The sequence below is a fragment of the Rhinolophus sinicus genome, chromosome 18 (genome assembly GCF_057876585.1).
Source record: "Rhinolophus sinicus isolate RSI-liver-muscle chromosome 18, RSI-T2T, whole genome shotgun sequence".
Taxonomy (NCBI): domain Eukaryota; kingdom Metazoa; phylum Chordata; class Mammalia; order Chiroptera; family Rhinolophidae; genus Rhinolophus; species Rhinolophus sinicus.
The window spans coordinates 6,047,821-6,074,061 of NC_142518.1; the positions used below are offsets into that span (position 1 = coordinate 6,047,821).

Consider the following 26,241-nt stretch of genomic DNA (forward strand, 5'->3'; position numbering starts at 1 on the left):
TGCTGGAGAGCAAAGTTGAGAAAACCAAATTCTCCCTGCTGTCAGGTGAGTAACTGTTCTCTTGAAAACCTCCTATGGCTTCACATTTCACGTAGAAGAAAATGCAAGCTTCTCCCCCTAGCCTAAGAGGCCCAGCCTACGCAGCCCCACACCCCTCCTAGCGTCCTGCCCCCACTCACTCACCCTTCCTGGCCCCCCACTCGCGCTCTGTGGGCCACACGGGCCTTCCCTGATCCAGCCCCACATTCTTCTGCCACCTCCACCATGCCCCTGCACTTTTCTATGGCCATGCCTCTCCTCTCTACCTGGCCATGTATATGCTGTTCATCCAGGTCATGCTCCTCCTGCCACACCTGTGCTTTCTTCTTTGGCCACACCTATGCCCCATGCAAAGCTAGCTGTGCTCTTCTGCTGAAACCCTAGCTTATGTGTCATATCCTCATTCCCAGGCCACACCATGTTTCCACACTCTGGCTATGCCACTCCTGAAAAGGCCACAAGCCCTACATTCCCTCTGCCTAGGAGCCTGGAACTAGGAAACCCGTGGGATGTGGGATAGGCCCCAGGTCTTCCAATAAATTGTGAAAGGGATCTATGGAATTTTGAGGAAGAACAGAGAATGGTAGATGAGATGGGGAATTGTGCAATAGATGGAGAATTGTGGGAAAACAGAATTGTGGAGAGATCGGGAATTATTGGGAAAACGGAATCGTGGGAGAACAGAGATTTCTGGGATAGAGCAAGGAATTGTGGGAGAGATGAAGATTTGTGGGAAAGAACAGAGACTTGTGGGATAAAATACAGAATTGTGGGACAGATGGAGAATTCTAGAAGAGAATAGAAAATTGTGGGAAAGAAAATAGAATTGTGGGAGAGGTGGAGAATTGTGGGAAAGAACAGAGAATTGTGGGAGACATGGAGATTTGTAGGAGAAAACAAAACTCTGGGAGAGGTGGAGAACTGTGGGAGAGGTGAATTGTGGGAGAGATGAAGCATTATGGAATGGAATAGAATTATGGGAAAGAACTGAGAATTGTGGCAGAAATAGAAAATTGTGGAAAAGAACAAAGAATAGTGGGAGAGATGGAGAATTGTAGAAGAAAACTGGGATTTATGGGACAGATGGTGAATTCTGGGGCAGATCAGAGACTTGTGGGATAGAAAATTGTGGGAGAGATGGAGAATTGTAAGAGAGAATATGGAATTATGGGAGACATACAGAATTGTGGGAGAAATGGAATTGTGCGGAAAACAGGGAATTGTGGGAAAGAACAGAATTTGAGAGAGAACAGGTAATTGTGGGTAAGATGGACAATTGTGGCAGATATAGAGAATTGTGGGAGACAACGGAAATCTGGGGGGAAACAGAATTGTGTGATGGACAGAGAATTGCAGGAAACAGCATAGACTTGTGGGAGAGACTGGGAATTATGGGGAAAATAGGGAATTGTGGGAGACATAAAGAATTGTGAGAAAGAACAGAGAATGACAGAACAGGGAATTGTGCGTCATATGGAGAATTGTGGGAGAGAAAATGGAATTATGGGGAATAATATGGAATTCTGGGAGAGATGCGGAATTGTGGGAAGGAACAAGAATTGTGGGAGAAAACAGAGACTTGTGGGAGTGAACAGAATTGTGGGAGAAAAAATGGAATTCTGGGGGGATGCTATGGAATTCTGGGAGATATGCAAAATTGTGGGAAGGAACAAGAATTGTGGAAGAAGTGGAGAATTGTGGGAGTTAAAATGGAATTATGGGGAATAATATGGAATTCTGGGAGCTATGGAGAATTGTGGGAAAGAACAAGAATTGTGGGAGAAATGGAGAATTGTGAGAGAAAACAGAATTGTGGGAGAAGGATGGAATTCTGAGCAATGATATGGAATTCTGGGATATATGCAGAATTGTGGGAGAAAACAGAGAATTGTGGGAGAGAATAGAATTGTGGAAGAGAAAATGGAATTATGGGGAATGATATGGAATTCTGGGAGATATGGAGAATTGTGGGAAGGAACAATTTTGGGAGAATTGTGGAAGAGAACAGAATCGTTGGAGAGATGGAGAATTGTGGGAGATATTGAGAATTGTAAGAGAGAACAGGGAGTTGTGGGAGAGAGATTTTGTCAGAAAAAAATAGAGTATTGTGGGAGAGATGAGGTATTATGGGAAAGAACAGAGAATTGTGAGACAAGTACTTCTGGGAAAGAACAGTGAATTGTGCTCTTGACAGAAAAAAAAACAATTGTGAGAGAACAAAAAATTTTGAGACGAGAGTATTACGGGAGAAGAGAATTGTGAGAGATAATGGGGTGTTGGGGAAAGAATTAAGAAATTGAGAAATACAGTGACTTATGAGAGAAACAGAGCATTATGGGAGGGGAATAGTGGGAAAGAACAGAGAAATGTGGGAGAAACTGGGGACTGGTGAAAGAATGGAATATTATGATATATTATGATAAAACAGAATTGAGAGAGAAAATGGAGAATTGTGGGAGAGATGGGGAATTATAGGAGACATGGAATTATGGGAATGAAAGAATTGTGCAAGAGACAGGGAATTGTGGGAGCTCTGAGAAATACAAAAGCAGCACTTTGTAAATATAAGCAACTGTAGGTTAGGAAAGGAGACTCATTTTACCAGGACCAGTCATCAGTTTGTAACTCCAAAAGAGCTTCAGTTTTTTCTCTGCTAAACCCCTGGGTCTGACAGCAGCAGTTCATATCACATTACCATGGACTGGGACACCCACATGCACTGCATTTTATATGGGCATGTACACACACACACACTCACACACATACACACACTTATGCAAACACACATGCATATAAATGCATACACGTCTGGGAAATTCCAAACATGATAGCAAAAATAAACCTGATAAAATCATTGGTAATTTTTAAAATCTCCTTTAAAAAAAATGAAAAAGCGATAGATAAGAGAAAATGTAAGAAAATTAATGTCAGTTTAGGAATCCAATATATAGGTAACAGAAGTTCCTTAAAAGAGAGAATAAAGAAATAGGAGGGGAGCACATTATCAAGAAATTAATAATACAAGAAAATATTCCAACGTGAAGGATATGGGTTTCCAGAATGAATGGCCTCATCAAGTGCCAAGACAATGAAAATAAATAGGTCTATGTCAAGCCATACCCTTGCAGGTGACTAAAAGAAGGAGAAGATGTTAAAAAATACTGAGAAAGGGAAAAAAAGAAATGACATTTGACTTCTCAACGTCAACAATGGAAACTAGAAGACAATGAAGCAACCACTTAACAATTCTGAACCTAGAAATATATATCCAAACTGTCAATCAGGTGGGAGGGTAAAAGACAGACATTTTCTGATTTTTCAAGACCCCAAAAACTGAAGCAGTTCCAAACAATGCAAAGAAGAACATATGGTATCCAAGAACCAGAGTTCCAACACAGGAAGCCTATTTCAAACACTCTAGAATTAGGCAGTGGCAGAGGCGAGGTGCTTATCTAAGAAGAGTTAAGGTCTAAAGGGGATAAAAATTAAAGATATAAAGTAGTTAATATATTTGAGTGCACTGAGAGATTCACAATGCTGACAGAAAATTTAGGGATAATTATTAAAAACCAGACAGACAAAAGGGAAAAAACAAGGCAAGCATTAAAATCTAGGAAAAAAATTGTACAAGAAAAAATGTATCATCAGTCATTACAAATATTTTCATAGTCATAGTAATGTAAGCACTAAACCAGGATTTATCCAAAATTGTATAGTATGACTATGGGACATGTGTGTTTGTGTGCGCATGTTTGTGTTAGTATGTTGGTTGGAACATGGAGGGACAAACTAGAACAGTGAAAGAGCAATAAATCTTTGCCTGCAGAGAGTGGAAATTGGGTTTGAAGGTGTTCCAACAGTCTTCTTAGTCACCTGCAAGTCTTTCTTTAACATCCTGCTTCTCTATAAACATTCTTGTTACTTAATTTTTCCTATCCACTACCTGCATCACACTCACAATAGTCACTTCTTCCTTTTTGCCCTAAAACGGTCTGCATGTACATATATTGAGATGTAAATATGGTTTGTTGTTTGCATGACTGTGCATGACTGTCTCATTACCAAAAGTTTTCGCCCTTTTTTGTGTCATATGCCCCTTCCGAGTCTGGTGAAGTCTATGACTATCTTCTCAGAATAATATTTTTACATACATAAAACAAAATACAAGAAATTACAAAAGAAACCAATTGTATTGAAATATAGTTATCAACACTTTTTTAAAAACAGATTTTGATTGTTAAAGGCCCAATTCCACAGAAAATATACACTGACTTAAAAAACATAGTTCTTTTAACGCTGTCTTGCTCCAGTTTGGAGGCCCTGGCTACAGGCTAGTCAGTTCCTTCTTCATGAGCAGCTAAGTATACACCTCTAACCACTTCCCTTATTGGGTCCTCACAATCTGGGCCACTATACACCTGCCCTAATTGCCGTGGGCCAGGTACCAGACAATTGGGGAGAGCCCCTGTACTCCAGAGCCTGTTGTAATTATTCGAATTAGCCAACCCTAAACCTGTTACTCTGCCTTACCTGTCCCTTCCCATGGAAACCATAAGAAAGGCTCTTGTCCTCAGTGTCCCCCTCCCTCTGCCTCATGATGGACCCCAGTGCTTCTTTGTGTGTGGCGCCCTGTGTGGTGTGTACTCCCTTTCTTGGGATCTGTGTGCATAATAAAGTATCTTTTCAATGGCAGGTGTTTCCTGATCTGTTGGCCTTACCAAACCTAAATAATAATGTATTAAAAGATTGGTGTGGTAGTAGATGAGGGTGAAGGGGATCAAGTATGTGGTGATGGAAAGAGAACTGACTCTGGGTGGTGAACACACAATGTGATATATAGATGATGTATTACAGAATTATACACCTGAAATCTATGTAACTTTACTAACCATTGTCACCCCAATAAATGTTAATGAAAAAGAAAAAAGATTGGTACATACATATGCTCTCCTGAACAGCTGTGAGTGAGGGAAGAAGGACCAGGCAACGGGTGAAGTTGAACTGTGATGCAATCGCAGAGGATGTTTCAGCTGATGTATGAGCAACTCTGAAGCTGGGATGGCCCTTCTGAGTTGTCCCCCTTGAGGCTAGGGGCCTGGGCTCATGTGTCCTTGCAGCCTTTAGTCTGCCCCAGGGAGGGAATGTGATTTTGACTGAGGCAGTTCTCTTAGGTTGAGGGCAATTCGTGGAGACAGCCTCAACCCACAGCTCTCAGCCGCCAACAATCCCAGCACCCCCGGGGAGGGATCGCCCGGCCCTGAAGGGGCAACTGGGTGTAGTTCACAGATCACTACAGTGAGGCAGAAACACATGTGCTTCTTATTAACACTTTAAATAACAAGCTAGTTATCTTATATTCCAAGTAGTGATGAATAGTATTTTGAGACAGAAACAATCATGTGGTATCATTTCTCTGTGATTTCTATTAGTGCTACATATAGCTAACACTTCTAGGATTTATTACCTGCATTCCTGATGGGAAAAAACACACAACTAAATTTCTGTTAGAGGTAACACAAACCTTCAAGCCCACACACCCAGTTAAGAAGACTTGGGGAGCTGGAACCTTGGTTTGTTCATTTCTGCATCTGCAGAGTGGGCCACAGGTCTGGGCACCTGCTGATTATTTCTTGAGTCATTACTATAATTAAAATTGATGACATATAACTTAAAAGATAGAAATTTAAAAACTAATTTCTCCAAAGCAACCCCTCTGAGCTGAAAGCATCTATAGTAGAGAGCCTTGCTCTAGGAAAGTCTCTGGCCCAGGCTAAACGCACCCTGCCAGATCTGCCTTAGTGAGAACAGTGCCTGGCCAGGAGGGGCGGGGCCAGAGCGCGGCGCTCGCGCTTACGCACCACGGCGGGGGGGGCGGGGCGTGGGGCCCGCTCCTTCGTGATTGACGAAAGCTCTTGCTCATCAACATGCTCTTCGCCGCCGGAACGCCCGGAAATCCCGCCTTCGGAAAAGGAAGTAGTGGCGTGTGAGAGTGCTGGCGGTGACCGCGGGACAGCGGTGACCTAGCGAGGGGGAAGCGGCGGCGGCAAGTATCTGTCGCCCTGGGCCAGAGTTGGCGGCTAGAGGCGGGGCCGGTTCCTCAGAGCAGCCCGGATCAGGAGGCAGGTGCGGAGGGGCGGGCTGGCCGAGGCCAGTGGGGTCCGGAGTCCCGGGGCTGGAGACCCGAGGGGCCGTGAGAGAAAGAGTGGCTGCTTCCTGCCCTCTGCCGACCTTTCCTTCCTTCTCTTCGTTTCTCACATCCCTTTTCAGCGCCGTACCCTTCCCAGATCTCCAACCGCTCAGTAAGCCCCAGGACCTCCTCTCTCCCATCGTATCACCATCACCCAGGACCCCCTTGCCCCGCCCCCCGACATAACCCTCTCGTTGTGACGTAGCTTCTCAGGGACCTCCTCACCTCACCCCCAAATCCTCACACCCTTAGAAGCGTGTCCCCAAAAGGTGGTGTAGATTTCATACTGTGTTTCCCAAAGGGGACAATATATTAAAGCTGTCCCCCGAAGTGGATACCGTGGCCGGTACATGCACGTAAGGATGACACGGAGGAAGAACAGGGCTTGGCTAGATTGAGAATACTGAGGGAGTGCTCGGAGCCCAGGCATCAGCATTCATCTTTCTCTGCTTTGGCACGTGTGCATTTAGAATTGTTTGGATTCGACACTGCGGCTCCAATCATGGGCTTGTCTGCATCTACCCCTGCTGTTGCAGTTCAGACCTCAAATGCTTCAGATCATCAGACAACACCCCCGCCTTCAGGATGTCCAATGCATGAAGGGAAAATGAAAGGTAAGCTACCCTTTGTCGAGAAAATAAAAACAAAAGAGAATTCTCAAAACGATTTTAAGGAAGAGGTGGTACAGCGTGCTAGTGAGGCTCCTAGGCCTGAGAGTGAGGCAGCCTGAGTTGGGTCCTTACGTTGCTACTGTGTCTCCCCGAAAATAAGGCTGGGTCTTATATTAAGATGTGCTCCAAAAGACACATAAGTGCTTTTATGTTCAGGGGATGTCATCTTGAACAATCCACTAGGGCTTATTTTCCAGTTAGGTCTTATTTTCGGGGAAACATGGTACTTACAAGTTACCTGACTATGGTCAGGTTCTCAACCCATCATTTGTAAGATGAGGATACAATAATAGTATTTCACACGGTTATTGTGACGATTTATTGAGATAAGGCATGAGTGTGTAGTGATTGTTCCATACACCAGCCCCACCCCCCAGACTTTGCCTTTGTATATATCAGCGATTCTCAGCACAGTTGCGGGGGTGGGGGGGACGACACGATTCCCCCTTCTCCCCAGGGGACATTTTTGCTTGTCACAATGGAGAGGAGAGGGTGCATGTAGTCAGTAGAAGCCAGGAGTTCTGCTCAACATCCTGCGGTGCACAGGACAGCCCCACAACAGAATCATCTGGCCGTAAATGTCAAGAGAGCCGTAGTTCAGAAACCTTGGTCTAGATCTATTAAGTTGGTGCAAAAGTAATTGCGGTTTGGGCAATTATTTTTAACCTTTTAAACCACAATTACTTTTGCACCAACCTAATAGTTGTCCTTATCAAGACATCTTTATTCCTACATCCGTTGCAGTTTTCATCTATGTAAAAATAAGTCATCACCTGGTAGGCTTGCTGTTCATTCTGTCGGTACAAAGGTGAGAATGGAAAAGCTGTCTTTCATTTTTAATTGGTCCACATCCGCTCTAGCTTGTTTATATAAAAGTGGGGCCTCAATCTTGCTTTAAGACGTGAGGGGAGGAACCAACGTGGCATGCTTATTGAGAACTGACACTTCATTCCCTGGGTCAGGGAGGATTTACTCACTGCCCAGTCTGCGCCGAGCACTGCTGGGTTTTGTTGGCTTGTTTTTGCCCCGAGAGACCAGCAATGTGTAAAACAGACACAGTCCTTTGCCTAATGGCGTTTACATTCTCTTCCCCTTAATCTCGTGTGGTGGGTTTTCTCCCTATTTTGTAGTTAAGGAAACTTATGGGCTGTCACACAGCTTGTAAGTGGCAAAGCCAGCAACAACTCTGACCTTGGACAAGGATAGGTGCAGTTCTCATCCAGGGTTTCTCTGAACAGGAAGAATTGAGACAAGCTGAGTGTGCTTGGGCGCTGAGCACCCCTGGGGAGAGCTTAGAGCCCTGTCTACACTTTGCTTTCAGGTGCTGTGTATCCACAAGAGCTGTTAGTCAGATTTATTTGCATTGGTAAAGAATGTGGATAATTGTAGGAGATTGAAGGAACTGTTGCTTATATAATATGAAAAAGGTAAACAGCATTGTTTTCCTAACACCCAGCTGGGATCGGTGACCCAGAAAGGATTGACATTTTGAGTGGTGAAGAGGAGGTATAGCAAGTCTGCCTACACCCTTTAAGTGGACAGCTGTACAGGGTCCTAGGGAATGAGGGTCGGAAGGAGAAGCAGAGGAAAGCAAGTGAAAGGAAACTTGTCTTTTTGGTGTAGGGCATCCAGCACTCGGTGTATTCCTGGTGTTACTGCTGCTGCCAAAGACAAGGGTTCCGTTTCACAAGCCTGTCTTCCGGGCTATAGGTCTCCTGACACCTGCCCTCTCCTGGGCTGTAGACCAGCTTCCTAGTCTGCACACTTGGCTCCCATCAACACCCTGGATCCTTGAGCATTGACTGTCCTTCCCGCTGCTGCTCTTGTAGGTTCAGACCTTCCCTCTTAAGTGATATCTGGATCCTGCATGAATGTGGAACGTTTTCTTTAATGTCTGCCTTTTCTTGCCAAACTCTTGTTATCTACTGACGGGGAATAGAACCTCAGCCAAGTGGTAGTTTTCTGTGCCTTCTTTTAGTCCTGCAGCAAAGCACAAGCAGAGGAGCATTGAGACTTCTCCAGTAGCCTTTTTGAGGGTTCCTCTGCTCATTTTTATCTCCTGTCTCTGGTGCCTGAGAGAAAGCATCAGTAACGAGAGCCTGGCTTCCTGGGTCCTGATTGGGGCTGGGCTTTGTCTGGAGCTTGGGACTAGAAAGTCAGGGAGACTGGGGAAATGTGGTCCGGCCCCCACTTAGGTTCCGCCACAGCAGCTCCCAGTTGGGAGTCCAGGAGGTACCTTCTAGACCGTTACTGAAACCATGGCATGGATAACACATTCTCTTGCAAGTGCTGAAATTGTTTGGTTTATTTTTGCTAGGGGCGTGATACAATAAGAGAACGGGTACCTGTTTCTTTTTCAAAGGGAAAGTAAATGTGTAGAACCTTCTCCTGGTCTTCAGGATATTAGAATGTTAGCTAGCTTATCTCTTGGCAGCTTTTAACAGTAACCTGGCTTTGCCTGTGGTTGTTGCTGGTCAAAAATTCAGCTCTTTAGGACCCAGACTGAGAGAACCTGATAACCTGCCTTTGTGCTGACACTGTTTCATACTTGATTTATTTCAGGCTGTCCAGTGAGGACAGAGCCATCTGACCCATCCTGTGAGAGCAAAACCAATTCTGTGCCTGCCCACCAAGAACGTGCATATGAGTACCTGGAGTGTCCTGTTACGGGCTCTGTGGCTGAGAATAAAGAGAACCTACATCCTTCGAATCTGGTAATACGCGCTGAGCCCTTCTTCCTGCAACTTTTTGTGCATTGATGCTTTTATGGAATCCCGAGACAGATTGCAGACTGCTAGGGATGATTCTTCTGTTCTTTTAAAGCACAGAAATCTGATATTCCATCCACAGTGAAAATCTAGAATGCGTTACGAAGCATAGTTTCAAAGGGCGCCCAGGAAAGAAAATAGTGATCACGAAATGCCGGGGTAGGTTGACCCGGAGTAAGCCACGCCAACAGAACATTTCCTTTTGGGATAGTTACTAGATGGTAGGAGAGAAGTGCCTTTACGAATGCAGCTAGAGTTAGTAAAGGTGCTTCTGGTCTTGGGGAACCTTGTAGGTACGCTCCAAACTTGGAGGGCCTCTTCAGGTACAGCTGGGTGCCACCTTGCGCATGAGTCACCGGGGTGGTGCGGCATCACATGGCAGCCAGCAGTGGAATGCCACCGAGAAGCAAGGACAAGACAAGCGTGGCCTCACTTCCTTTTGTGATAATGGGACAACATGGGGAATTGAGGTTTCATGTTTGGAATCACATTTTAATGGAGAGACAGACAGACTTGGGCCTGCACTTTAGAAGTACAAAAATATCTAGATATCTTGGCGAACCAGGCAACGTTTGAGGAAACTGGAAATATTTAGTCTGGAAAAAAAAGTCTGTAGAGGATGCAGATACATATAGATATATAACAATACCATAGATTGGGTGGCTTATAAACAACAGACATTTCTTTCTCACAGTTCTAGAGGCTGGAAGTCCAAGGTCAAGGTGCCGGTAGATGTGGTGAATCTGGGGAAGGACGTGAACATTCAGTCTGTGGCACTCAGTAATAACGCTGCCAAGCTATAAGGAGACTGCTTTGTTGAGGAAGAAGGGGGACGAGACCAGGTTTCTCCCCTCGACACTTGGGGCTAGGGGTTCCTTGTAGGGGCTGCTCTGCGCACTGTGGGACATTTAGCCACATCCCTGGCCACTACCCACTAGATGCCAGTAGCACCCTCTTTTCTCAGTTGTGACAACCAAAAGTGTCTCCAGACATACCAACAGTGCCCCCGTTAGGCCACTTGTCCACATCATCTCAAATACCCTAATGGTTGAAACATGAGCCTTTTGGAGTCCAGCACACCTCGACTCTTACCCCATGGGATTGTCACATGCAGGGAGACTATGTGTAACAGTGACCTTTTCTTTTGCTCACATCTTCTGGGGTATGCTCAGCACCGTAAGCTCTCTCCTGGAATCCTCATTACAACTCTATGCTGCCAGCGGCCTTAATGTCCCCATTTTAGGGCTGAAGACCCTGGGAGTGAGTAAGCAATTTGTCCCACATCACTCAGCGAGGAAGCAGCAGAGCCCAAACCAAATTCCCAGCTGCCTGCCACCTGTTCTCAAACGTAAAACACTCAGTATGGCGCCAGTACACCCAGCTCTTCTTTCTGCTGCCATCTTCCTAACCAGGGACCGTGTTGTGACTTAATTCATGTGCACCCGCTAGAAAATCCTTCCTACCTTTACCACAAAAAGAAGTTCTAGGCCCATGGTTCTCAGCCTGGGGAGACATTGCTTATCACAACTGGGGAAGAGGGGTCCTATTGGGTAGAGGCCAGGGATACCGCCAAATATCCTACAGTGCTCAGAAGAGACCCCCATAACCAAATGTTGTCCATTCCCAAATGGCAAGTGTCAAGAGTGAAAAACCCTGCTCCACACCAAGTGTTTGCTGCCATTTGTGTCTGGGAGAAAGCATTCCTCTCCCTCCAGTCCACCATTGTGGGGACGTCAGCGCTCGTCTGTAATGCATTCAGCCCAAAGGTTGAAAATGTAAGCAAGATCCCAAAAGTAAAGAATATTTAAAAAGGAAGTGGTATTGTACATGGATTCTGTGAGACTTGTCCTCAGAAGAGTCATCAGTTGTTTTTGAAACATCTATTACAGACAGGGTCTTAGAAATGCCCACAGATCATGGTATTCGTTTTTGTTTCTTAATCCTTGAGAAGACCAAAAATGTAGCCACAATGTGTATTTACCGTTTACGAGAACTTGCAGTACTCTGATGCTTCATGTCAGCCAAATGATCGGAGAGGTCTGCAATTTGGATGGCGCTTGTTTAGTAGAGAATCTGTGTCACATGTGTGATGCGTTGCTTTCCAGGAAGCAGTTAATTATATTACTTGTTTTTACTTAATAGCATATTTCCAATATTTAAAAAAAATCCACCGATTGTATTTAGATGCCACCACCCAATCAGATGCCGGCCCCCGATCAGCCATTTGCACTGTCCACTAAGAGAGAGGAGTCATCCATTCCGAGAGCAGATTCTGAGAAAAAGTGGGTTTATCCTTCTGAACAGATGTTCTGGAATGCTATGTTAAAGAAAGGGTAAGTGAGTGAGCGTTACTGAGAAAATCAATTTTCTCGTTAAAATTCATCTAAGAATAAAATGTGAAAGGTTTTTGTCGCCAAAACATATAGAAAGTTGTAATAAGTTAATCCATGATAATAATTTACAGACTTATCAGAAGATAAGTGCAAGGCGCAGGTTATTAGCTAGGGTTCTCCAGAGAGACAGAATTAGCAGGACTTATGCTTGTATATACACACGTCATTAATATTCGTCAAATCTCACCGAATGTTCTTTCCTAGGTGGAAGTGGAAGGATGATGATATTAGTCAGAGAGACATGTACAATATCATTAGAATTCACAATCAGAATAACGAGCAGGCTTGGAAGGAGATTTTGAAGTGGGAAGCCCTTCATGCTGCGTAAGTATGTTTGAGATCTTAGATAACACCCTCCTGGCATCTTTCTTTATATCTGCTGTCTAGAGTTTTAACATTTATCCAGATGTGTTATTTTAATAAAACATTTTAGGTAGCAGGCCCGTTCCAGTGACTGTCATGTGGCAGACCACCCCACTGAGCCGTATAAAATGACAACCCTTTAATTATGCTTGTGGATTCCATGGGTCCCGGCTATAGAAAAGGAGGAGTGGGGATGGCTCGTCTCTGCTCGCCGGTGTCTGGGGCCTCAGCTGCCAAGACTCTGTGGTCAGGGTTGGCTTGACAGCCGCAGGCTGGCATCTTCTGAAGGCCCCATTTACTTGTCTGGTGAGTGACACCAGTTGTCGGCCATGACACCTGCCCACGGCCTCTTAAGTGTGGCTGCTTCTGCTTCCTCACACCATGGAGGCCGGGTTACTGTTGCTGGCGTTCCAGAAAGCTCCAGGTGTAAGCTGCATCCCCTTTGATGACCTAGCCTCCGAAGCCCCAGAGTAGCACCAGCCTTCCCAGACGCCAGGGGAGCGGTCAGAGACCCCCATCTCTCAATGGGAGGAGTGTCATAGTCCATTAAAAGCAGAGCAGGTGGGAAGGGCGATACTGAAGTGTTCTCTGTCCCAAGGGAGAGAGGAAGACCATTTTGTTCCCTCAGCAGCACTTCCTGAATCCCCACTAGGACTAAACATCCACACGTGTCTCAGCACATGGCTTTTGCTCAGGGAGAAAGCTGACTGTGCACTCCAGGAGCACAGGGCTTGGCGGATCTTATGGGGTGGCTGGCTCCCCATTGCTGGAGAGCAGGCTGACTGGCACTGAGGGCCAACGAGGGCGTCCTCACCAAGTGTCTGGGAGAGTGCGGACTTTCTAGCTAGCACCTTGCCACCTGTCACCTGGTCCAACACTAACGACATTAGTTCCTAGGGCTTCCCCCAGCATTTTTGTCCTTCATGAAGGCGTTACGGGTTTCAAATGAAAGAAGAGTGTAGGATTTTCTTAAGTTTGTCTGAAAAACCTCCCACTGCTCTATGCACAAGAGAAGCGCAATGCGCAGTTCTCCCCTTTTTCTGAGAATATGCCTGCGTTCCCGCACCAAATGGAAAGGCCCTGTTTGCTGACTCCTAGAGCAGTGCATATACTGGAAAGGAGTGGAGGGAGGGGACCATGCCTGAGCCCCAAGTACAGAGCAGCATTTTGAACAAAGAGAGCTCGCTCTTTGATTTTTTTCAAAGTTACCTTTATCTGTAAATGTGATGTTACGTAAAATGCATACAGAAAGATATTATTGAGAAACTGCAAGGTCATATTTTCAAAGGGAAGAAAATATTTTCATAGACGTTTCTTATTTGGGGATTTCTAGGGAGTGTCCTTGTGGTCCCTCGCTGATCCGGTTTGGAGGTAAAGCGAAAGAGTATTCGCCCCGGGCAAGAATCCGGTCCTGGATGGGGTGAGTCAGTGCAGAGAGGTGATTCACACTCTTTGCATCACGGTCAGCTGGTCAGCTGGCCCTCGGCCCCCAAAGCAAACAGTCGAGGAACTTCCAAAACTCATCATTCAGCTGTAGATTTCTTCCTGTCCGGAAGATTGCCCCGTGGTGGGCAGATCCATCCGGGTTTTGTGGGTTGCTTCTTATCTAACTATCCTGGGAGTGAACCGAGTTGTCCTGTGGGCTCTTGGCTCTGTCCCCTTACCCCTCCTGTGATCCATCTCTTTGGGTGTCTGTGCTCAGTGCTCCTCCCTTTTCTTCCAGCGTAGTCAGAGCCCCAGCTGCCCCTGGCGGGGCCGCTCTCCCGTGGACCTTACTCCTTTGTAGACAGATGAGCTGTCATCTGATCGGGGCTCATCACACAGCTTCAGCACCACCTGGCTTGGGCGCGAGGACTGACTGAGTCCGCACCTCCCCAGCTCGATGTGTCACTGAGAGCAGGCCTTGCTTTGCGCTGCTTCTCTGGAGCTGGAAGCCCTGCCCGCGGGTTAACACTCACTGACACACTCTCATTCCAGGTACGAGCTGCCTTTCGACAGGCATGACTGGATCGTCAACCGTTGTGGGACGGAAGTGAGATATGTCATCGACTACTATGACGGTGGCGAAGTCAACCAGGATTACCAGTTCACCATCCTGGACGTCCGGCCTGCTTTCGATTCGCTTTCGGCAGTGTGGGACAGAATGAAGGTCGCCTGGTGGCGCTGGACCTCGTAACCACTGCTTTGTTAGCCATGGGAAAATATAAACTATTTTTTTTTTCTGAACGATATATTAAACTATTTTCCCCAAACTGAGTTGCACTCATGATATACCGGGAAGGTCAAGTGGGTAATGACACCCTACACTTCACTTAGCGATGGGTGGCGTGCAGGTGCTCACCCTGCTGTTTATAATAGATCGTTTTAAGTTTCCACGTGGGAAGCAGGCCCTCAGTTTTCCCTTTAATTGCAGTACTGCCTGTGTATTTAGTCCAGAAGAGTCTGAACAAGCCCGGAAAAAGAACTTTCCTTCAAATTTGAAGAGAGCTGCTTTTATTCTTCCTGTTTTCTCTTGAATATTTGACGTGGAGACCTGAAAGCCCATGTGATGCTCAGGAGCTTTGACCTGGTCAGATATTTTAATGAGAGCTGTTCAGTTATACTTTTAAAAGGGTTACCAGCATTTCGAAAGCCCTTACGGTATCGTAGTGACCCCTGAAGGAAACAAAGGTTTACACTGGAAATGCACTCAGAAAACTAAGATGTGTCTTGGCTCTCCAAATCCTCATAAGAATTTTTCAGACTGGGCCTTGTTATAGAATAGTTTCAACTCTCCCATGGTTCCATGGTGCATGCGCATTAGAATGTGTGTTTTAAATATTTTCATTTTAATTCCCATTGTTCTGATATGTAACTGCTCCCAATAAGCAGGTCCCATTGTCCCTGGCCCGTGACGAGTCATCCCACCTCAGCCCCATTCCTTCTGCCTGAAGCCTTCCCGGCGTTTGGCCTAATCTGAACCTTGACGGTCTGGCTCACGTCGCAGTGCGAGGGGTGGTCCTTCTCTAAAACATGATTGTATTTTGTTGAGTGTTAGAATTCACAAGGAGAGTATTTTCCCCAGATGTAGAATGTTTGCATCAACTCACTGTCTCAGTTCAGACTTTAAAAGGGTGCTTTAAGTTTGCCATTGAAATTGTTGGCACCAGTAATCCATAAAGTGGTTGTTCTACTTAGAGCAGCATCTTACAAATGACTTGGGTTTTTTTAAAGTGTGGATAATATTGATTCATTTATTCTAAATACTATAGTGTGAAATTAGTAAATGGAATTAGCAGTCTGGAATGATTAATTTGGTATGAATTTCTTTGTTGTGACAGCTTGGCATGGAGTTTGAAAAATCCAACAACCTTAAACTCTATTACATTTCAAAATAACTGCATATTTTAAAATGAAATAAAGCTGATAGTTAACAGGTTTGGAAAATCTCTCGAGTACCTTTACATTTAATCATTTCTTCAGACAGGAGTAATCTTTACAGAAGTAATGCCACAGTCTCCCTGCTAAAGGCAGCCATCTTCTCATCTGCTAATCACATGTTCTTAAACTCCAGATAGACCTCCAGATATTTCGGATTTGGCTCCAGACCACCGCAGTAAATCAACTATGGCAATAAAGCGAGTCATAATCTTTTTACTGGGGGAGGGTCTTCAATTTGTAAAAAACACAACACCTGTGAAGCACCATGAAACGAGGTATGCCTGTATTGAGGGAAATCATTAATGTTGGCGTTTTTTTGGTCCTAAGTGCTATTGAGTAAGTACAGGATAAGGCATGAGAAACAAAGTGGTGTAACTGGAAACAACATTTAGCCATGGGCAGGCACCCCTTTTACAGGGCTCTAGTATATCTTGACAAAAACCTCTAGTATTTCTTGACAAACATCTACAGTAAACTGTCACGCAAACCGGATGACAAGGTCAACAGTTTATAGTTCCAACACTCCTGGAAAAGACTACAGCCTGCTGGATTTCGGAGGTGTTGTGTGTCTAGATTATACATGAACATATCCGGGGATCAGTACTCTGCTGTGATAGAAGGTTTCATTCAGAAGGTGAAATTCATTCTGGATATTCTCCAGGGTTTCAAACTAAGTCTTGTCTATGGAAACAGCACTATTGAGAATCAGACCGCTGTACATTACGCTAAGTATCAGCAAACAAGGTGGGGTTTCGAACTGGGATTGCATGTTAACATGGAGTATTCTTAGTATTTCCCTAGCGAACACCCATTCACTCAATATTTACACACCCTGCATCATATTGGGAATGTAGAGATGCAAAAGGTGCGGCCGACGTGGAGGGCCCTCAGTCCTACAGAGGACAGTCCGAATGAAATGGTGGTAAGGGTTAGAATTCGGATTTTTAAAGACAGCCTTGTGGTCAGCGGGGAGGGCAAGTTCCTTTAAATCTTTTTGAATATATAGTAACCAGTTTCTATACTGAATCACCAATATGGTTTATCTTCTACCAGAGTTATTCCTCCCTAGCTAAAGTGAAGACCCCCCAGTCCTCACCTGTGCGGTAACTGGGACTCACTATGGACCATTGTATCTTCAGGGGTGTACAGCCATGTGTGGTGATCAAGAATGTTCGTCCTTGAAAAGATATGAGCACCCCCATGCTCATTGCAGCATTATTTCCAATAGTCAAGATATGGAAGCAACCTGACTGATGAATGGATAAAGGGAATGTGACACACACACACACACACACACACACACATACACACACACAGGAATATTACTCAGCCATTAAAAATGAAATATTGCCATTTGCAACATGGATGGACCTTGAGGGCATTATGCTAAGTGAATAAATGAGAGAGACAAATACAATATGGTCTCACTTATATGTGGAATGTTAAAAAAAAAATGAAGCTCATATAAAGAGAAGACTGGTGAGATTGCTGGTTGCCAGAGGCGGGTGGTGGGGGTGGGACAAATTTGTGAAGAGAATCAAAAGGTACAAATCTCTAGTTATAAAACAAATATATCATAGGAATGTAATGTACAGCATGGTAATTATAGTTAATAATACTACATTGCATATTTGAAAGTTGCTAAGAGAGTAGATCTTAAGGTCTCATCACAAGAAAAAAACATTTTGTAACTGTAAGGTGATGGATGTTAACTAGACATATTGTGATCATTTCACAGTATGTGCAAATACGGAATCATTACATCTTACACCTGAACCGAATATAATGTCAATTATATCACAATTTAAAAATAAGTGTCCTAGAAGCAGATGACTGGCTCAGGGCTCAGGCCTTCATTTGCTGTGTGATCTTAGTATCTCTGGGCCTCAGCTTTCTCGGCCATAGAAATAATAATAGAGCTCACTGTCTGAGTCTGCTTGGGCTGCTGCTGCTACAAAACACCATCAATTGAGGGGCTTATAAACAACAGAAATGTTTTGCTCACAGTTCTGGAGACTGGGAAGTCCAAGATCAAGGCACCAGCAGATTCCGTGTCTGATAAGGACCACCATCTTCTTGCGTCCTCACGTGGTAGGAAAGGGGCGGGAGCTCTCTAGGATCTCTTTCATAAGGGCACTAATCCCATCGTGAAGGCTCCACCCCCATGACCTAATCATCTCCCAAAGGCCCCGCCTCCTAATACCATTGCACTGGGGTTGAATTTTAACAGGAATTTGGGGAGACACAGACATTCAGACCATAGCATTGACTTAGCAGAGTTGTTTTGAGGGTACTACAAGATGACACCAGAAAGCACTTAGGATAGAGTCCACAGGGTGGAAATGCTCAATGAATTTCAGCCATTATCTTATTGTCATCAACAAGGAAAGGGCTATTCGAGGGCAAGGCTGGGAATAAAAGAAATACTGAGTCGTAATACACAGTCTACCACCTTCTGGCCAATTTCCCCCAAGGAGAATCTGTCTAGAGGGGGACCGGTGGGGTCTTCTCCTGATTTTGATTTGTTGGAAGGATTAGCAGGTATTTACTGGGGTGCTTGCTCTAAGCAAGCCCACGGCATTTTATGTCACTAAAGGGAAAGGACAGGTAGCAGTCTCTGACCTTTTAAAAAATCTAAACACGGCAGGGTGACATTTGATTTATTTAATATGCAAGTCACACTTGACAAAAATAAAGATTAGAACTACGGTCTTGTGCTTCCTAATCTAAAATGTAGCTCATGTGTCCTCAGTATCACAAAGGTATCCCCTCCACAAAAACTTGGGCAGCGGTTAGTTCAGTTGGTTAGAGTGCGGTGCTCTTAACAATAAGGTTGTGGGTTCGATCCCCACATGGGCGACTGTGAGCTGCGCCCTCCACAACTAGATTGAAACTATTATTTGACTTGGAGCTGATGGGTCCTGGAAAAACACACTTAAAATAAATAAAAAAAATTAAAAAAAAACTTACTATGCACCAGATTAAAATGGATATTACAAGATAATTATTTACTGCAAGTAAATATTTTTTGAGCTACCAAAAGCTAGCTCAAAAGTGATCTATTCTTCCTTACTTACGGTAAAATTTTCCAAACTACAGAATTTCTTAGACATACAGTCTGTTAAAGTAATGCATATCAGTTACCCATCCCCCACCACAGAAATAATACATTTATTGCCGCAGTGGAGGTGAAGACACCGTACCTTAATTAAAATTCCATGCCATTTGTGTAAGTTGGAAAGCACCTACTTCATGCTGTGTACTCCCTTGTTTTGAAGAGAAAGCCGACAGCTCTTTCTGCCCAGTATTTAACCTGGGGTCACACACATCACATAGCAAGTATGTGGGTTTTGTTTTGTAGAATTGTACCAGGTGCTGGAGCGGACATTAAAGTTTCTAAGACAAGTTTCTTTTGGCAGATCCTATACTTGTATGGGGGAAGGAAATGAAGCATGAACATATGTGCTATCTTACATTTATAATGAGCTTTAACATACACAATGTCGCATGTGAAGGGGGCCACAGAAACAATAAATACTGAGTGGTGTAACATAAGAATTGTGAAAAGAGAGGAATTTATAATAACAGTTGAATGGAGTCCTGAAGGAAGATAAAAGGTTATCATTTTGGAGCTCTGTGTCTCATTTAAACACTGCTATTCCTTCTATACTTAGGATAAGTTAATGTAGCTAGTTCCTGCAGCCCTTCCCACGGCTGGGTATGGAATATTATCAGGATGCTTTCGGCTGCACGTAATGGAATCCCTGCTGGGACTCATAGCACCAAGTACAAGGTTGGCTACGTGCCTGGTCACTTCCACCTCCCTGGACGTTTATTCTTTTCATGTTCAATTTCAATTTCATCCTAATAAGGCTGATTCCTTTTATCACCATCAGAGGGCTCCTACCATGTTTCCCCGAAAAGAAGACTTAGCTGGACAATCAGCTCTAATGCATCTTTTGGAGCAAAAATTTATGTAAGACCCGGTATATTATTATATTATATTATATTATATTATATTATATTATATTATATTATATTATATTATTATATTATATTATATTATATTATATTATATTATATTATATTATATTATATTCCCGGTCTTATAAGACCAGGTCTTATATTAATCGTTTCATTAAGGTGTTTTTCTTTCACTCAAGCCCCTCTCTTAGGCCAGGGTTTCAAATGTGGAGATGGTGCCTAACATAGTGGCAGAGGGCAGGACTGGGAGGTCTTCACTTCTGTGCTGACTCTACATTAGCTCCGAGATTTGGGACAATCACTTCCGGTCTGTCAGCCTCACTTTTCTCAAATTGTCTTAAAGGTTCCTTTCAGACCAGAATTCTAAGTTGTATGTGGCCCATTTCTCTCAGGTTAGGATGGACTGGGTCATGCAATGTTTTAGGCTGAGAATTTTTAAACCAGGGGAAAACAATGTAGTTGGAAAGCCTACTTCAAACTTGCTTTGACATAAAGAACCAAGTAAAGTGATTTGACTTTAAGACAGCTCTGAGCAACTGACTTGCCATGTTTCTTTCCTGCAGGACAAAGCATGTTTCTAATTCCTTCTCAAATTCATTTTACCCTTGTGGAGACCCACTCAGAACCCCAGAGATGGCACAAACACTGTTTTAAGCTGAAGACATTTGAGATTTGACAGATGCAGAAAAAAGCCTTCTTGGAGCTTCCCTTATCTGACTAAAAGCAGCAACTTCTGGGAAACGAAGCTGCTATAAATCCCTCTCTGGGGAAGTTTTATGGTCCTGAAGGAGACAGGAAAACCACTCACACCTGTACAGACAAACATTTTCACAAACTTTCTTATCTCCCATCTGTCCTCCTAAAAATCCATTTGTCTTTCTTAAATAAACCTATTTGTTTTTCTCATAGGAGCTGTTTCTTCCTGCTTTTTTTCCCCTACAGAGCTGGATCTATAAACCTTGAACTTTAACCATTTAATGAGCCAGCTACTTCTTTTGTTGGCTCCCGTTATGCATATGAAATAAACCCTTTTCTCCTGTTAAGTTGTCTTTGCCAGTTTAACTCACAGGCCATATACCATCTAAGCAAGTGTGGGCATCTTCTTTATATGGAAACAAGAAACAGCTTTGCCCCCCACCCTGTGGACATCAGAAGGTTCTGTCCTCCTTTTCATGCATTTGCCCAACATTGCATTTTAATCTTGGACCTAGGCAACGGAACGGGACACATTAAAAGGTAACGCCAGAGAAATGGTGAGTTGGAAGCAAGAAGACTAAAAATATGGCAGAAATAGAAACACAGAAAGGAAGAAGAGTATAGGAGGAAATAAGTGGATGGATGGGTGGTTGGACGGAAGGGTGGATGGGTGAGATGGGTGAGTGGGTGGACAGAGGGAGGGAGGGAATTCATGGATTGATTCATTTATTCAATGATTTATAGATTGCCTACCATGTACCAGCTGCTGGGATATTTGCTGCATCCGCGTGTAGCACTTGGCAGCACCTGCTGTCATTCTCACAGTGCAGGTCACAGGAGTGACCATTTTCTTAGCTGAGGGGTCCTCAAAGGCAGGTCTGGACTTTTCTCTGTCCTTGTGACCCCAGAGCCCAGCACTGGAGCCCCTGGTAAATATCGGTTGGATAGATGACTGAATGAATCCATCAACCAATCCATTGATCTAATGAAGTCAGCCGTGGCTGTTGTAGCTGTTTGAAACAAAGGAAAATCTGAAGACCGTGCTAGACTACAATGAAGTACAATTAATCATAACTAATTAATAGATATGTGAATGTATAATTATTAATTATAATTCAACTATGGAAGTTTCATACTAAATTGTAGCCATTTCTGCCCATGGCGTTGTTATCCCAAACTTCCCAGAAATCAAATTTACTTTGGGCCTTTATTAATTTTAGTGTCCATTTCTCTTCAGTGAGGAGTAGGCAGAGGAGCCAGAGCCCCCAAGGGCTCCTGTGAAGCTGGGGTCATCCTGAAGGCAGGAGCTCTCCCCTGGGGAAGGTCCAGCTGAACCCCTTTCCTTCACGAGACCCAGGGCTCCAAGAACCACAGAAGTTGGTTCCCTCTGCTCTGAAAGATCCGGATGGTAGGCTGGCACAGTTGGATAGCTCGCTGCCAAATCCTGCTTCTGCCACTGTCTAGCTGTGTGACCTTGGGCTACTCATTTAATGTCATTCTGAGTCCTTTGTGCCCTATGAAAAATGAGGGGAGTCATGGGGTTTTATTACTAAACCCAGGATGTTCTGGGCAAACTGGGACGAGTTGGTCACTCTAGGCTGAACAGGTGTTGACTGGAGAGTCTTCCGATCCTTCTGCAACCCTGTGGGGCCTTCAGTTGGGGCTGACTACATGAACCTTGTTGAATTGCAGGTCACGCCAGGCCAGGGGTCCATGGCCCAGAGACCGCTGTCTGCGGTTCAACGTCTCCACACCACCGCTGTCGGTCACCTTGAGGGTGCTGAAGAATTCCAGTTTTTAATGGGATTTTCCTTTGGTTTGGATTTTGTCCTCTGGAAGAACATTTGCAGCTGATTTAGCCCTGTTTTAAAATTCTGTCCGGTCGAGATGTTGTCCTGTTTTAATCTCTGTGTGACTCTTCTTCAGTCATTTCCTTTCTTCTCAGTTTGCTTATCAGATGACATACACCACAGGCCTGGACTTTGTTCTGACATCTTATATTTAATCCCAATGCTGTTTCTCTGCCAAGCAGATGTGTATTAAAAATGTGCATAAGAAAAGAAGCAAGCTGGGCTGATTTAGAAATTTCTTCAATTTGCACAAACTCCATTGGTATAAGAGGATTTTTCTATAAAAACCACAACAAACGTATGTTAATAGCTACTTAGATGGATCAAGACGATTTCATATTTGGCCATTTCTGCCATCATCATTCTGGCCCCATTGCCAGAGACACAAAAACAATGATTGAGTATTCATAGATGTGGACACATCTGCAGCACATCACAGCTTTTTTTCCTTGCTTATAGGCTCTCTTTGCTCACAGGAATGAGTGACTTGAACAGCCTGTTACATGGTTTGTCCAACTTGAAAGAGTTTGAGTTTTATTTTTTTCTTGTCAGGTATTACATCATTTACAAGGTGTTAGAAATGACTTCAATTTCCACTCAGGTCATTAGGTTGTGTATGCGTATTTTTAAAAAGCTTATTTTCAATGTGATAAAGGCATCTAAGAAACCAGCTTTCACTGACTCAGCTAAAGATATGGCCACTGGGTTTAAACCACACAAAGGGAAAGGGAGAGTAAATATTGTTCACTAAACACACACACACACACACTATTTACTTATTTAAAGCACAGTCTGAGCCCTGTTTTCTGGATTGGCTTTTCTAGATCTTCTAATAGATGGACATATCTTTTGTTACCTTTTGTGACATAGACATCAACCTCAGGGCCATTTGGTCTGGAATTTTTTAACAATAGGACTGTTAGTGCAAGAACCTGGCAGGAAGGGCATCCCACATATCAGGTGGTCCAGTCCAGAATGGCGGGAAAGAACTGGCCAGATCATGGTCAAATTCAAAGCCAAGAAAACACAGGGTCAGCAGGAGTAGGATCAGAGGATCAGAGTCAGTGGCACAGAAAAGCAACCTGCGATTCACAATCAATCAGTGTTTGCTCTGGGTCTTGTTTACAACTTTTGGCTGCCTGTGGGCGGCCAGGAAGAACGAGAGGTGGGCAGGCAAATTCTCCCTCAGTCCCAGCCAGTGGCGGAAGTGCTGGACCCAACGGCAGAGACTGAAGATTTCCCAAACATCCCCGCAATAAGAATATTAGATACCACTTCTAGACTTCATTATTTCAGCTCTGAAGCAAATTAAGCATCTAAGGCCTGTAGGACAGACGTAACTTACAGGGGTTGTGTTGGGCAATACCTGTCCAGCAGGTAGGAAACGTGAGTTCCCATCCTGTAGCAAACCACTTCCTCGACAGTTAAGTTTCACTTGAGTGACAATCAGTCTTCACTTGCAACAAATAATTATAAATTTCTGAATGTGTCAGTGTCACTGAGTTGATGTCTCCAAGCCACCTAATATTTTTTACTAGCTCCTTAGCTGTATATGCATAGTATTCCCATTATTTATTACACTTGGACTTGTGGCTAGTGGCGGATATGGCGGGTATGGGGTAGGAGTGCATTCATTGGAATTAAAGCCAAGGAACAAAGCCTTTGCTTAACTTTTTATTCATCATGGCACAAGATAGAATTTTAAGAAACACCACTGAAAATTGCCAACATGAAAATTAAGAGTAGCATGTTTTATAAAAAAAATTTTTTCTATAATATACATTCCCTTACGAAGTGAAAAAAATCTCATAAAATACTGAAGCGAATCGCCACCTGCTGGTCAAAAATGGTTTTGCATTTGAAAAACTACAAACTTACTGAAGTAAGGTAGGAGCGTTTTACAATACACACAAAATTAGCGAAGAAAACATTTCCTCAGCCTTTGGCACAATGTAAATACAAAGCTGTACTTTTTTTCCAACTATGATTTACTTTACAAAGCACTGCATATAATTTGGTTAATACTGATTATGGGACAAAAGGAAAAACCATGTTCTCTAATTTGAATACTCTATTTAGATTCTCAATCACTTTATAGTTGGATTCCAGTTTGTAGCTTTGAAAAATACATAACAATTACACATCATAAATATATATTATATATGGTCTATATAAAACTGAATTTGACCTAAAATGGGAAGGACAACTTCTTAATTCTTCTTCTTTTGTTAGGCACGGCCTTTCTTTTGTTTGATTAACTGAATCCTTTCTAAACAGATTCTAAAAATATATTCCATAATGTATCAAATTTAATATCTTTCTAAAACATTCAATATGAAAAAGCATTCAGTGACTATATATTTTTTGTATCTCACTACTATATAAAAATACGGCTTCTCATATTCTGTTTAGTGTTTTTCTTAGGCATTGAAGGGCTGTACCCCTTTAAAAAACTATGGCAAAAGCACAGAAACCCGCTTGTGCATATTCTAGAACATTCTATAGAATCTCATTGCTTAGTATAAGTGAAGTGATTTAAAATATTGTTCCTTTTGTTTTCTGTGAATATATCTTATACGATTATCATACATAATCTGTTACAGAATATACAATAGTCAAAACTGAAGACACATAAATACAATTAAGCTATACGAAAGCAAGAATTTTATCTTATACAGAGCCAACGTGAGTAGTTTTTAGATCGGATATTATCATCCATTTATGTTTATTTTGTATTTCCCTAAGGCTGGCTATGCAATAGAATCTTATAAATGGCGAGGGTACTAGTGCTCTATTATCTTTAAGTGAACTGGGTTTCTCTTGTGTTATTTTTCAAAAGTGTGAAAGAAGGAAAATAAGTAACTGTCCAATTATCTACTACCAATTTTTTTCCCTACTGAGTGAAAGAAGGCTGTTTGGGACATGAGGGCTCAAGCTGGGCGTGGGCTCATACCAGTGTTTCCGGGAGGGCATCGGGGTTGTCAGTGGACAAGAGCTCCCAGATTTGCCACCGCTCTCTCTGCCAATCGAGCCAGTTGGCTTCACCCAAGGCCTTACTGTTCTGATCACTGCCTGGACTGGAGCAGGCGCTGCTCAGTTTTGGCTGGGCGGCCTGATGCTCTTGCTCGGCTGTTGGGCTTCCCTCTTCCAAAGATGGTGATCCTGAGCCTTCTTCTGGCCTCTGACGCCTCCACAACGGTGGCTCTGTGGGCTGGTGAGCTGATGCTAAAGCTTGCTTCCCTGGACCAGGATAAGGAGGAGGAGGCCTTGTGTCATGCCTCGCACTCTCCCCAGGTCTCTGGTGCCAAGGCTTGGCTCGGCTCTGCAGCCAGGCCACATCCAGCTCACTCTCGGTGAGGTCTTCCGCACTGCTCAGAGTCAAGTAGGGCTCTGACCTTGGTGTGGCCAGCTCCGATCTGCTGCCGCCCTGGATGTGGGACGTGCTGCAGACGCGGGACACAGGAGGGTGGGCCCTGCACTCCGCGATGGTAGCCGTGGTCTGAGTCCTCCGAATGACCTGCGTGCCACTGTCTAGTTCTGTGGGGCTCCCTTGCCACCGAGGCCAATTTAGGGAAAGGTTCCCTTGAGAAAGGGAGCATGGCCCTGGTCGTAGGGAGCTGCTTTCAAAAATGTCTCCATAGGAACCTGGAAGCCAGACAGAAGGGCAAAACACAGAATTAGTTTGCAGAATCCTGTTGGGGTGTCTTGTTATTTCCTTCCCAATGCCAGCTTCAAAAATTGAAAAAGCACAGGACATTGTTAGCTGCCGCTGCCTAAAGTAAAAGACTTCCCAGTAAAAGAAATGACACACACTGTTTGATTTTGGGCACGATTCATGTAGCAGCTACAAATGCAGATGCCTGGACTCTG

General features: G+C 43.9%; 2 protein-coding genes across 6 annotated transcripts in view; one reads left to right on the forward strand and one right to left on the reverse strand.

Annotated features, from left to right (window-relative positions):
- Positions 1 to 6,007: 6,007 nt before the first annotated feature.
- Positions 6,008 to 15,847, forward strand: HCCS (holocytochrome c synthase). Of its 2 annotated transcripts, none has more exons than XM_019746352.3 (7): positions 6,008 to 6,162; positions 6,697 to 6,840; positions 9,460 to 9,611; positions 11,850 to 11,998; positions 12,263 to 12,382; positions 13,755 to 13,841; positions 14,399 to 15,847. In XM_019746352.3, exons 2-7 carry the CDS (start codon positions 6,729 to 6,731, stop codon positions 14,595 to 14,597), a joined length of 819 nt encoding a protein of 272 aa, XP_019601911.1. In that variant the 5' UTR covers positions 6,008 to 6,162; positions 6,697 to 6,728; the 3' UTR covers positions 14,598 to 15,847. The 2 variants fall into 2 exon arrangements, with proteins under 2 accessions (XP_019601911.1, XP_019601912.1); XM_019746353.3 differs by having other exon boundaries at positions 6,019 to 6,158.
- An 8,185-nt stretch (positions 15,848 to 24,032) lies between these two features.
- Positions 24,033 to 26,241, reverse strand: part of ARHGAP6 (Rho GTPase activating protein 6) — a 462,773-nt gene continuing 460,564 nt past the window's right edge. For all 4 annotated transcript variants that reach the window (XM_019746346.3, XM_019746348.3, XM_074323559.2 and 1 more), the window contains exon 13: positions 24,033 to 26,016. In XM_019746346.3, the coding sequence (XP_019601905.3) occupies positions 25,319 to 26,016 (698 nt within the window). In that variant the 3' untranslated portion in view covers positions 24,033 to 25,318. The remainder of the gene's footprint in view (positions 26,017 to 26,241) is intronic.